Here is a 12,837-nt window from a genome sequence, read left to right as displayed (position 1 = left end):
AACAAACTGAGATACAGTATTTAATGATTTTGTTAACTCGGGTAATTTTAAGCATTTGGTATAATTTAATTTGATGTTAATTCAGTGTTAAATAAAAAATAAATTAAAAGGGTGAATCTTGTCATTGACCTGCGGGGGCCACTGCACTTCTGGTTACCTCTCAAGGCCCCGCCTCTTTGGGACCGTCACGGACCCTTCGCACGCCTCTCGTCAAATCACGCTCTGAGGGGCTCGAGACACAGCGACCGCGTGCGCTCGGGTTTGACTGTTAAAATAACGACAATCTGTTAACGTTAAACGGTCAAACGCCTCACATGTAACACATATACATATCGGATGTATTATATGAACAGCCACGTAAACGGGGTTTAAGACGTCAAGTTCGCTGTGTTTTAAAAAGATCAACAGATCAGAAGTCCCGGTGAGTGATGCCACATTGTTTGAGTTCATTGTACGTTAGCATTTCGCTTTATCTGACTGTATTTTGCTCTGCGTTGGTCTTTCTCAAATAACGTTAAATAAACTATTTTTATTGCACTGCTGAAAGTCTACAGATTCTAGTTTACTCAAAACCCGCCAACAAATGTACCAATCCTACTACGGCGAAGGTTTATCTCATGAATATTAATTTGCGTCTTTTCCACAGCCTTCATTCACGAAACTTAATTGATATTCATGAGCCAAGACTTCGCCATAGTAGGATATATACATTCGCTGAGGTTTGTTTTCGTAAATATACAGTAGACGTAAGGCAAGACTGTTGTTGAACGTCTCGGTAGCCAACATGGTTATTAACCCAGCCTGGCGTCAGCTGTGTTTAAGAGCACCGTCTTTGATGCTTTGTAATGGAGATGAAGTGCATGAAGCGATCTGACCAGGATGTTCACAGTTCAACAGCTCTAAGAGATTCATGGGCCGGATTTTCCTCATTCTTTTCTTTCAGCAATCCAGTCCTCGCTGTTAGTGACTGAGAAGAGAAAGTAAAGACAGGAGGTGTAGGGTTAATGTAAATAGACACTTTCACTATGTGTGTGTGTGTGTGTGTGTGTTTGTCTGTGGGACTGTCCAAACCTTTGCTTTAGAGAAATTATATGTAAGTTTCCTTCAAAGAATAGTTCACCCAATAATGAAAATGTCTTTATTTACCAACCCTTATGTTGTTCTTTTGCAGAACAAACATGGACTAATTAAATGTATTTATGTATGTGGGTTGTATATATGTGTGTATATATACACTGCTTTTCAAAAGTTTGGGGGTTAGTAGATTTTTATTGTGTTTTAAAGAAGTCTCTTCTGCTCATCATGGCTGCATTTATTTGACCAAAAATACAGAAAAAAACTGTAATATTGTAAAATATTATTACTATTTATAATGCTGGTTTTCTATTTTGATTATACTTTAAAATATAATGTATTGTTGTGATCAAAGCATCAGCATCATTACTACATTATTCAGTGTCACATGATCCTTCAGAAATCATTCTAATATGCTGATTTATTATAAATGTTTTATTATTTGTCTATGTATTTATTATCAGTGTTGTGCTGCTTCATATTTTTTTTTCTGATCAAATAAATGCAGCCATGATGAGCAGAAGAGACTTCTTCCAGCACAGCTGTAGCACAAACAGTGCGGGATGTGTTATGTACCATTTTCCGCTCTGTCAGTATGAGGAGGTGCGTGTGGAGCTGGCCACAGTCCAGAGGGAGCTGGGAGGAGTGCGTGAAGGGGTGCAGGAGGAGGTGCGCGCCAGAGAGCGTCTGTCTCATGACCTGCAGGTCAAAACAGGTCAGGTGCACTCGCTGGAGGGACAACTCGAGTCTGCCAGGAAGCTGACACAAAACCTCACGCAGGAGATCAAACGGTGAGACCACAGACGCAAATCATCCTGTCTGTTTACATACCAAACTGAACCAAGTGTATTTACATAAGCATCCTGATTATTAGTGGGTGAAGTAGTCAGGCTTCCAATAATAATATCCCAGTACATGGGGCACAAAACTAACCCATCTACTAACCCAAACAGAATTGTATGCATTCTGGGATCAGATTGTGACATTTAACGGCAGGGATGCACTGATATCTAAATTTTGCCAATATAAGCGGCCAATTGATAAATATATATTTTTTGCCAATAATTAATAAAAGCAAAACTAAATGAAATGAGTTTAAGCCTTGGCAACTACCTGAAAAAAAAGTGTACTTTTTAAATTTTTTTGTATTTTTAAATTTATTTCATGTTTATTTCGCACTTCTCTAAAGACGAGAGGAAATAGAGCGTTTGAAGTGGCTGGTCCTACTCTCTGGAACAACTTACCATCTCATATTAGAAGTTTAAATCTTGTCTAAAAAATCTTTTTACTTCGGCGTTTATTAATTGATTTCGTTATAGTCATGTTATGTGTATTTGACATTATGCTATTAATATTTTACTTATTGTATTTGTACGGAGTGTACAGCACTTTGGTCGGCTTTTAGCTGTTTTTAAATGTGCTTTAGAAATAAACTTGAACTATTTCAAGTAACAAGTGTTTTTTTTAAATAGTTTGTTTTAACTGTAAGAACTTCGATATGAACATATATAGAGTAGACATATATATTTTACATAAATTTAGGCAGTCATATGTTAATTAGTTTGTGATGTCATTCAGAAATTTCATGAATGTGCATAGCTTATTTTCTATAAATGTTCTTGGTGGATTGGAGAGGAAGTTTTGCGCTGTGAACTTCAGCAGGGCCAGAGATATCAGTCAGAATGATAACATAAGTAATTTAGTGACTGTCTATCTCTCTCAGAGCTGCGTGTGCGTGTGTCAGATCTACAGCGTGAGGCACAGCTGGAGTCTGAGCGCTTGAGGGACGTGGAGTCTCGGCTGGCTCAGGCTAACAGAGAGATCAGCACCAAAGAACAGAGCCTGATGCGCACACAAGACCAGCTCACCCGTGCACAGACCCGCATCACACAAGAGACTGACCGGGTAATTTATTATTAATTTATTTTTGTATTTTTTGTTAAAAAAAACTGTCTGTATTGTGCATTAAATGTTTAGAACATGTAATTTGTAATACCTGTCTGCAGGCCCAGGCTTCTGAGCAGAAAGTCAAGCACCTTCAGGAGGAGCTGAAGTGTCAAAGGCAGAATGCTGAAACCAGCCGCTGTAATGCTGAGCAGCGCAGGAAAGACATGGAGAGAGAACATCAGAGGGTGAGACGGAACACATGGACACGCTTGTGATTCATTGTTTCCTGCACTGCCCTACTGCTAAATATACAGCCTCATCACTGTTGTGTTTTTAGCTTTGAGTTGTGAGCTTTCTATCTCGCAATTGATTGTTTTGTCTCATTAATATAGCTCTTTTCACAATGTATGTTATTTCAATGCAAATGTACAAAAAATGTTACCTTAAAGTCCCACAATGACTTATCTGTGATTTGTCTTTTTGTAGGAGCTGTTGGAGCTGCAGAGAGAGAGACAGGCTCTGGAGAGACAACACCAGCAGGAGAGCAACAGACTCAACCAGGAGATCCAGCAGGCCAGAACACTTCACAACACGCTGCAGGCTCAACATGACAAGGTACTAGGGCTGAGGAGTAACTAGATGTATTTAATTGACTAGAATAGTGTAGGAGTTGCTCAGCCTTTATATAGTGTAGCTTTGTAGTGAGTTTAATTTGAGTTATTTAGAAGTTATGCTTAGGGATGGCTCGATACCACTTTTTTTTAGAACCGATCCCGATCCGATACCAGAAATTCTGAGTTTCGGCCGATTCCGATACCAGCGCACTTTTTTTAAAATCAGTGTAGAATTACTATACCTCAATGTGTTGACCTGATCGTCACTCTTTTGTGTGTTAAACAATGTACCACATATAGACAACTTAATTGTAAAGAAAAACAACAAATGTTTTGTACATTTTGATTCACTTTTTATGATGGATGGATGCAGTTTATTGGACTTCTGTTGAACTATTGAATATTACCACCCCATCTACATAGCATTTGCGAACACAGGCGTTTGACACATACACATTAAAAAGTTTCATCTTTATTCAGTGTCTGCAATGTTTCTCTCTGTAAGATCAATACAAATTATGTACTAGTTTAAATTAGAGTTGTGTGTATCTCTTAATCCTCCTCATCCAAGCACCAATACGGCATCTGTTGTTATTTGCGTTTTCAGTATTTTGTTGTCTCCCATTTTGTTTTGTGAAATAATGGCTAGTCCAGTGTTCTTGTGGACCAATTAATTATTGCAAAAAATGTCCTTGATTAGAAAAATCTGACTGTGTGTGTACAGAACATGTGCACTCTGCTGATTATGAAATTAACATCACATGTACTGTACGCATACCCTAGTGTATATGTAAAAAAATGCAGTACACTTTGGGCTCTTTTAAACCACATAGCAGTGCTCCAGTAACCAACTAAAACACGTAGAGCAATGTAACGATGTGTGTTTAGACGAGCATCACTTGTCTCTGCTCGCTTCTCCTATTTCCTTAAATAGCTCCAGTTCAGTCAGCTACTTTTTGTTTGTAATTTGCAGAAACTAGATGTTTCCAGAAATCTAGCCTCTACTTTAGATTAAACTGCAGCTTCTGCTGTCTGTTCTTTTCCTCTGGCTCTCTTTATTCTCTCTGGCTCTTGTTCTTTGTCTCATGGGAGCTTCAGTATGGGTGTCCGCTGGTCAATGCACTAATGTCATCTCTTTCTTTCTCTCATGCTTTCTCACACAGTTCTATTCCTTTTTTTCTCTTTCTGTTTTTCCTCCTCAGAGGACACTAGAGCGAAGGTCAGTGTTGTAATCTCAGTGTGATGTATGTTTGAAACTTATAGCATGTTTTTTTCAGAAATGCATTATATTCTCCAGAGACTTGAGTACAGGAAGAAGATATGGAGATGACACAGGAGTTTGGTGTGTGTGTGTGTTAAAATATCACTTTTGACACATACAGTTCACTCATATTTCACCAAGTCTTTTTTTTTTAGCCCTTTTTTGTTACTTGTGTAGAATTAGTCATTCTTTTATATTGCTGATAAGATACTATGTGTTAAAATAAGAGATACATGACATGATGTAAACATGTCTGTAAATACAGAGATCAATAATTGTGTTTCTATGCTGATGGGACACAAAACCGATACCATGACCTGAATTGAAGTCATGGAATGTGCTGTTTTGAAATTCTGAGTTGGAGATTGTATAACTCTGCTTATGGCCATACTTGGATGTTTTACATAACCTTGGATGGTGTACACATTCTCTCTTATTTGTATAGAGAGAAATAAAAACACAAAGCGAGCATAAACATTTCAAATGTATGCTTTGCATGAATGTCTGATTTACATGAATAAGCCTTTGGATTCAGTTCTGTAAATGTTGCATGGTTTGCACATCATCAGGTCAAACTGCAAGACACATGAAAGGGACTTTTTGCATTTTACATTCCATAAATGAATCTCATCATTTGTTTGTCATAGTTCCCATAACTTGGGTTTGTGTGGCATCCTGCATGGAATGAGTGACACAAACTCTGTTTACCACAAACAGGGCATGATGACACTCTGTGCTCTGTCTCTTGGCACACACTCTAATCCTTCTGCTGACTGTTTGTCTCTGTCTCAGGTGTGTTTGCAGAAGCAGAGTTTGGAGAGAGATCTAGAGGATGTGAGAGGAAAACTGAAGAACACAGAGTCTGACCTAAAAGACAGTCAGAAGAGAGAGACACAGACGGAGGCCAAACTCACGGTACAACATGCATAAGAAATACATTTAAAAAAATTAATACTTTTATTCAGCAAAATGCAGTTCTTTTGAACCTTCTGTTCAGTGAATCCTGAAAAAATGTATCACCGTTTCCACAAAAAATATTATGAGCACAGCTGTTTAGAATGATTTCTGAAGGATCATGTGACACTGAAGACTGGAGTAATGATGCTGAAAATTCAGCTTTGCACCACAGGAATAAATTACATTTGAAAATGTATTAAAAAAAGGAAATTTTCAAAGAAACGTTTGTGTAAGAATTTTTCACAACATTACTGTGATTTTAATCATATAAATGCAGCCTTGGTGAGCATGAGACTTATTTAAAAAAAAAAAATCTTACAGACTTCAAACTTTTGGAAAGTATTGCATCTAAATGATGGACTTACTTTTTACTTGTATTGCTGTGAAATATAAAAACATTTAATTACTTTATTAACCATTTTTCTTTCTGAGAAGGTAATTAAAAGGAGATTTTTGGATTTGGATTTTTGTGTGCTTAGAAATTGAGATACTGTGTCTAAATTAGAAACATAGAAATTGTGTGCTTGCTATCTTTTATAAGTATATAAGTATAAAGATTAATTTATTAAGAACGATGGGACAGAGATGCACTGACATTTAACCAATCTAACACGTACCTTACCATCTTTTCTTTTACATTCATCAAAATATAATAAAGTGTGCTAGGTTACCTCAACAAGAGTGACAAGAAATGCTGTTCAGTAACAACAACACAAAGTCCAGATTGGGTCACCCCTCGCAATGTCTGGTAGATAAGGGAGGGCTGTCTCAAGTTATGACAGGGTGGGATTTTTTTTGTTGTTGTTGCTAATTTCTCACCCTGTCATAAAACACAAATGGATCAGAGAGAGAACTGGTCAAAAGAAAGGGACACAAACTGAGGCTAGACATGCTGTACAAAACACAGCATTCACCTAGCTGTTTAAATGGAGTCATTTTAAATTAAGCTTATAGTTACTATAGACTGTTGCTCATACAGGTATTATTATCATTGGTATTATTACAAATACATAAATAGCTTCTTTATTTCCTCTTTGAGATTGTCCCCAAAAGTACATTACCACTCAAAAGTTCTGGGGATTGGTCTTTACAAATATTTTTGAAAATTCTCTTATGCTCACCAAGGCTGCATTAAAAAAAATGCAGTAAAAACTAATATTCTGAAATATTATTACAATACATATTAAAATGTATTTTATTATTGTGATGCAAAGTTGAAATTTCAGCATCATTACTCCAGTCTTCAGTGTTACATGATCCTTTAGAAACCATTCTAATATGATGATTTGCTGCTCAAAAAACATTTCTTATTATTATCAGTGTTGAAAACGGTTCTACTGATTAATATTTTTGTGGAAACCATGATACATTTTATTTGTATTCCTTACTGAACATTCAAAAGAACAGCATTTATTTTACACAAAAATCTTTGTAATGTAAAAGTTTTCACTTTTGCATTTGATTAATGTGTCCTTGCTGAATAAAAGTACTAATAAAAACTTAACTGACCCCAGACATTTGAACAGTAGTGTATAACTAGGTCAGAAACACACACACACACACGCTTACTGATCAGAGAGACACACACACTGCAACAATACCGTTACTGACTCAGCTGAATACAGTCTCAGATATAGCACCATTATCTCCTTATGACTTCTGTTTCACGCTGGGGCTTGGGTTTAAGCGCTTTATTTTTAGACGGTATGTGTACAGTGTGAGAGTCATGTATTATTATCACCAAAAGCTTTTATGATGTTTAAATGCATTGTAATGTTATATGCAGATCAGGATCGCAGTTGGATAACCTCTTTGTCTGCTTGAATGCTTTCATTTTGTGTATTTAGGTGTGTGTCTTTTTCCAGCTTGCCTCACCCTAAACACTTTGAGGATTCTGGTTGCTTTATTTTTACTATTAAAATTCTGTTCACTGTAACAGTACAGTTGTATAATGTAGTTTTATGGCTGTTCAAATGTGATGTGTCTTTTATCATTAATCTCATTTGATAAGCCTGTTGTGCTTTGTTCTATACATGCACATCTCATCATATCCTGTAGGAGGCGCTGAGGGATTGTGAGAGTCTCACTGTGTCTCTGGGGCAGACTAAGAAACAGGAGAAAGCTCTACAGGAAGAAGTAAAGCGGTTGACTGAAGAGCTTGCCGAGGCCCTCAGGCTTCAGGAGTTTGGTGTGTGTGTGTGTGTTAAAATATCACTTTTGACACATACAGTTCACTCATATTTCACCAAGTCTTTTTTTTTTAGCCCTTTTTTGTTACTTGTGTAGAATTAGTCATTCTTTTATATTGCTGATAAGATACTATGTGTTAAAATAAGAGATACATGACATGATGTAAACATGTCTGTAAATACAGAGATCAATAATTGTGTTTCTATGCTGATGGGACACAAAACCGATACCATGACCTGAATTGAAGTCATGGAATGTGCTGTTTTGAAATTCTGAGTTGGAGATTGTATAACTCTGCTTATGGCCATACTTGGATGTTTTACATAACCTTGGATGGTGTACACATTCTCTCTTATTTGTATAGAGAGAAATAAAAACACAAAGCGAGCATAAACATTTCAAATGTATGCTTTGCATGAATGTCTGATTTACACGAATAAGCCTTTGGATTCAGTTCTGTAAATGTTGCATGGTTTGCACATCATCAGGTCAAACTGCAAGACACATGAAAGGGACTTTTTGCATTTTACATTCCATAAATGAATCTCATCATTTGTTTGTCATAGTTCCCATAACTTGGGTTTGTGTGGCATCCTGCATGGAATGAGTGACACAAACTCTGTTTACCACAAACAGGGCATGATGACACTCTGTGCTCTGTCTCTTGGCACACACTCTAATCCTTCTGCTGACTGTTTGTCTCTGTCTCAGGTGTGTTTGCAGAAGCAGAGTTTGGAGAGAGATCTAGAGGATGTGAGAGGAAAACTGAAGAACACAGAGTCTGACCTAAAAGACAGTCAGAAGAGAGAGACACAGACGGAGGCCAAACTCACGGTACAACATGCATAAGAAATACATTTAAAAAAATTAATACTTTTATTCAGCAAAATGCAGTTCTTTTGAACCTTCTGTTCAGTGAATCCTGAAAAAATGTATCACCGTTTCCACAAAAAATATTATGAGCACAGCTGTTTAGAATGATTTCTGAAGGATCATGTGACACTGAAGACTGGAGTAATGATGCTGAAAATTCAGCTTTGCACCACAGGAATAAATTACATTTGAAAATGTATTAAAAAAAGGAAATTTTCAAAGAAACGTTTGTGTAAGAATTTTTCACAACATTACTGTGATTTTAATCATATAAATGCAGCCTTGGTGAGCATGAGACTTATTTAAAAAAAAAAAATCTTACAGACTTCAAACTTTTGGAAAGTATTGCATCTACATGATGGACTTACTTTTTACTTGTATTGCTGTGAAATATAAAAACATTTAATTACTTTATTAACCATTTTTCTTTCTGAGAAGGTAATTAAAAGGAGATTTTTGGATGCTTAGAAATTGAGATACTGTGTCTAAATTAGAAACGTAGAAATTGTGTGCTTGCTATCTTTTATAAGTATATAAGTATAAAGATTAATTTATTAAGAACGATGGGACAGAGATGCACTGACATTTAACCAATCTAACACGTACCTTACCATCTTTTCTTTTACATTCATCAAAATATAATAAAGTGTGCTAGGTTACCTCAACAAGAGTGACAAGAAATGCTGTTCAGTAACAACAACACAAAGTCCAGATTGGGTCACCCCTCGCAATGTCTGGTAGATAAGGGAGGGCTGTCTCAAGTTATGACAGGGTGGGATTTTTTTTGTTGTTGTTGCGTAGAAATTGTGTGCTTGCTATCTTTTATAAGTATATAAGTATAAAGATTAATTTATTAAGAACGATGGGACAGAGATGCACTGACATTTAACCAATCTAACACGTACCTTACCATCTTTTCTTTTACATTCATCAAAATATAATAAAGTGTGCTAGGTTACCTCAACAAGAGTGACAAGAAATGCTGTTCAGTAACAACAACAAGTCCAAAGTCCAGATTGAGTCACCCCTCGCAATGTCTGGTAGATAAGGGAGGGCTGTCTCAAGTTATGACAGGGTGGGATTTTTTTTGTTGTTGTTGCTAATTTCTCACCCTGTCATAAAACACAAATGGATCAGAGAGAGAACTGGTCAAAAGAAAGGGACACAAACTGAGGCTAGACATGCTGTACAAAACACAGCATTCACCTAGCTGTTTAAATGGAGTCATTTTAAATTAAGCTTATAGTTACTATAGACTGTTGCTCATACAGGTATTATTATCATTGGTATTATTACAAATACATAAATAGCTTCTTTATTTCCTCTTTGAGATTGTCCCCAAAAGTACATTACCACTCAAAAGTTCTGGGGATTGGTCTTTACAAATATTTTTGAAAATTCTCTTATGCTCACCAAGGCTGCATTAAAAAAAATGCAGTAAAAACTAATATTCTGAAATATTATTACAATACATATTAAAATGTATTTTATTATTGTGATGCAAAGTTGAAATTTCAGCATCATTACTCCAGTCTTCAGTGTTACATGATCCTTTAGAAACCATTCTAATATGATGATTTGCTGCTCAAAAAACATTTCTTATTATTATCAGTGTTGAAAACGGTTCTACTGATTAATATTTTTGTGGAAACCATGATACATTTTATTTGTATTCCTTACTGAACATTCAAAAGAACAGCATTTATTTTACACAAAAATCTTTGTAATGTAAAAGTTTTCACTTTTGCATTTGATTAATGTGTCCTTGCTGAATAAAAGTACTAATAAAAACTTAACTGACCCCAGACATTTGAACAGTAGTGTATAACTAGGTCAGAAACACACACACACACACGCTTACTGATCAGAGAGACACACACACTGCAACAATACCGTTACTGACTCAGCTGAATACAGTCTCAGATATAGCACCATTATCTCCTTATGACTTCTGTTTCACGCTGGGGCTTGGGTTTAAGCGCTTTATTTTTAGACGGTATGTGTACAGTGTGAGAGTCATGTATTATTATCACCAAAAGCTTTTATGATGTTTAAATGCATTGTAATGTTATATGCAGATCAGGATCGCAGTTGGATAACCTCTTTGTCTGCTTGAATGCTTTCATTTTGTGTATTTAGGTGTGTGTCTTTTTCCAGCTTGCCTCACCCTAAACACTTTGAGGATTCTGGTTGCTTTATTTTTACTATTAAAATTCTGTTCACTGTAACAGTACAGTTGTATAATGTAGTTTTATGGCTGTTCAAATGTGATGTGTCTTTTATCATTAATCTCATTTGATAAGCCTGTTGTGCTTTGTTCTATACATGCACATCTCATCATATCCTGTAGGAGGCGCTGAGGGATTGTGAGAGTCTCACTGTGTCTCTGGGGCAGACTAAGAAACAGGAGAAAGCTCTACAGGAAGAAGTAAAGCGGTTGACTGAAGAGCTTGCCGAGGCCCTCAGGCTTATTAAAGAACTGCAGGGTGAGTTGGGAAGAAATATCCTACACACAGAGAACCGTGTGTGTGTGTGTGTGTGTGTGTGTGTGTGTGTGTGTGTGTGTGTGTGTTGTGTGTGTGTGTGTGTGTGTGTTTTGGCCCTGCCCTGTTACACACATCACATGTGTTTGCCTCCCTCTTCTGACCAAACTTTGACAGTACACCTTCAAAAATCAATGTACAGTACAAAATGTTGTGATGGGTTAGACAAGCCAGTCAAAGCAATGGATCCCAAATCCTCCCAACCTTCATTGTTTACATGTATGGTTTATAAGACCATACATTTTAGAAACCTGACTATGAGCATTTGTTATGTAGTTGAATATATTACTACTACTGTTCTTGAGTGTCATAGTATTGAACTATTATATGAAATAAAGTGCATATATGTGCATACAATTCTCTTAAAGGCTTGTAAGCATGTTCAGCTTGTTTTACTGTATTATCCATTCTGTTTGTCACAGAGCAGAAATTTGTCTTTGACACTGGTGTCATACATAAACAATTATACATCACATAAATACACATTAACAACACACACACCAAATTTAACAAAATAATACTGACCTCATCATACCATCAACATGTCCCAGGATCCCACAATAATGTAAAACAAATTGACTTGAATTACTTCAAAAAGTACTTTTACTTGAGAATGAATTGTGTATGTAAAAAAAAAAATTATAATCATGGTAAAATGACTGTAATACGATGCCTTTTGGCTTATTATTATCATTACTATGCAAATCTTCCACTGATTAATATAGTTTGTCTATTGTTATTACATTGGGATAATAATAAGTGTTACTTTTGGTGTATTTGGTCATAATTTTTATAATTTCTTGATTATTCTCTTTCCTGTAGCTCAGCTGGCTGCTCCTCCAGCTGTGGCCGCTCCTCACTTCAGCTCTGAAGGAGACTGCTTCTCTCCCTCCATTTCCCTCCATCATGACCGCTCTCCTCCTTACAACCACTCCTCACAGAGAAAGAAAGCCCCTAAAACAGGAAGAACAAGAGAAGAGGAGAGAATGAAGTACCCCTCTGGCAGAGAGCCAGGAGAGGGCATCGACTCGGAGCACATTGGAAAATTTGAGTCTGAGGAATCACAGGAATTTAAAGGAAGAGGAATCCGAACACATCCAAGTGACTCTCTGAGACTGAGTGAGACTGATGTAGAGACCTCAGTGACGGAACAAGACACGGGTATTGAAGATGTGGACACCGACTCGTTCATGTCTGAGTCAGCCAGCGGCACAATGCCTAAAAGTGAATCGGCCATCTCTTGCAGCCTACAGATAGATGACTCATCAGGCAAAACAGAAAAACGTGACTCTGCACCTCTAAAAGATCTGAAGAAGGAGAACGCAGAACTTCATGATGAACTTAGAGATGTGAAATATGAGCTTCAGAAGCGACTTGAAGACCTCGAAACCCAGAGAAGAGCTGAAACCGAGGCTAGGACCAAACTGAAACAGTTGAG

At 36.8% G+C, this 12,837-nt stretch overlaps 1 protein-coding gene across 1 annotated transcript in view; it reads left to right on the top strand.

Annotated features, from left to right (window-relative positions):
* The first annotated feature begins 1,587 nt into the window (after positions 1-1,587).
* The window catches only part of LOC107559264 (centromere protein F-like), a 25,353-nt gene continuing 14,103 nt past the window's right edge, over positions 1,588-12,837 (top strand). Inside the window, exons 1-6 of the mRNA XM_016243016.1 lie at positions 1,588-1,789; positions 2,798-2,979; positions 3,081-3,206; positions 3,448-3,576; positions 5,629-5,751; positions 11,207-11,342. Of these exons, the coding sequence (XP_016098502.1) occupies positions 1,588-1,789; positions 2,798-2,979; positions 3,081-3,206; positions 3,448-3,576; positions 5,629-5,751; positions 11,207-11,342 (898 nt within the window). The remainder of the gene's footprint in view (positions 1,790-2,797; positions 2,980-3,080; positions 3,207-3,447; positions 3,577-5,628; positions 5,752-11,206; positions 11,343-12,837) is intronic.

The sequence above is a fragment of the Sinocyclocheilus grahami genome, unplaced genomic scaffold (genome assembly GCF_001515645.1).
Source record: "Sinocyclocheilus grahami isolate Dianchi unplaced genomic scaffold, SAMN03320097.WGS_v1.1 scaffold680.1, whole genome shotgun sequence".
NCBI lineage: Eukaryota > Metazoa > Chordata > Actinopteri > Cypriniformes > Cyprinidae > Sinocyclocheilus > Sinocyclocheilus grahami.
This window is presented reverse-complemented; position numbering and strand designations above follow the sequence as displayed.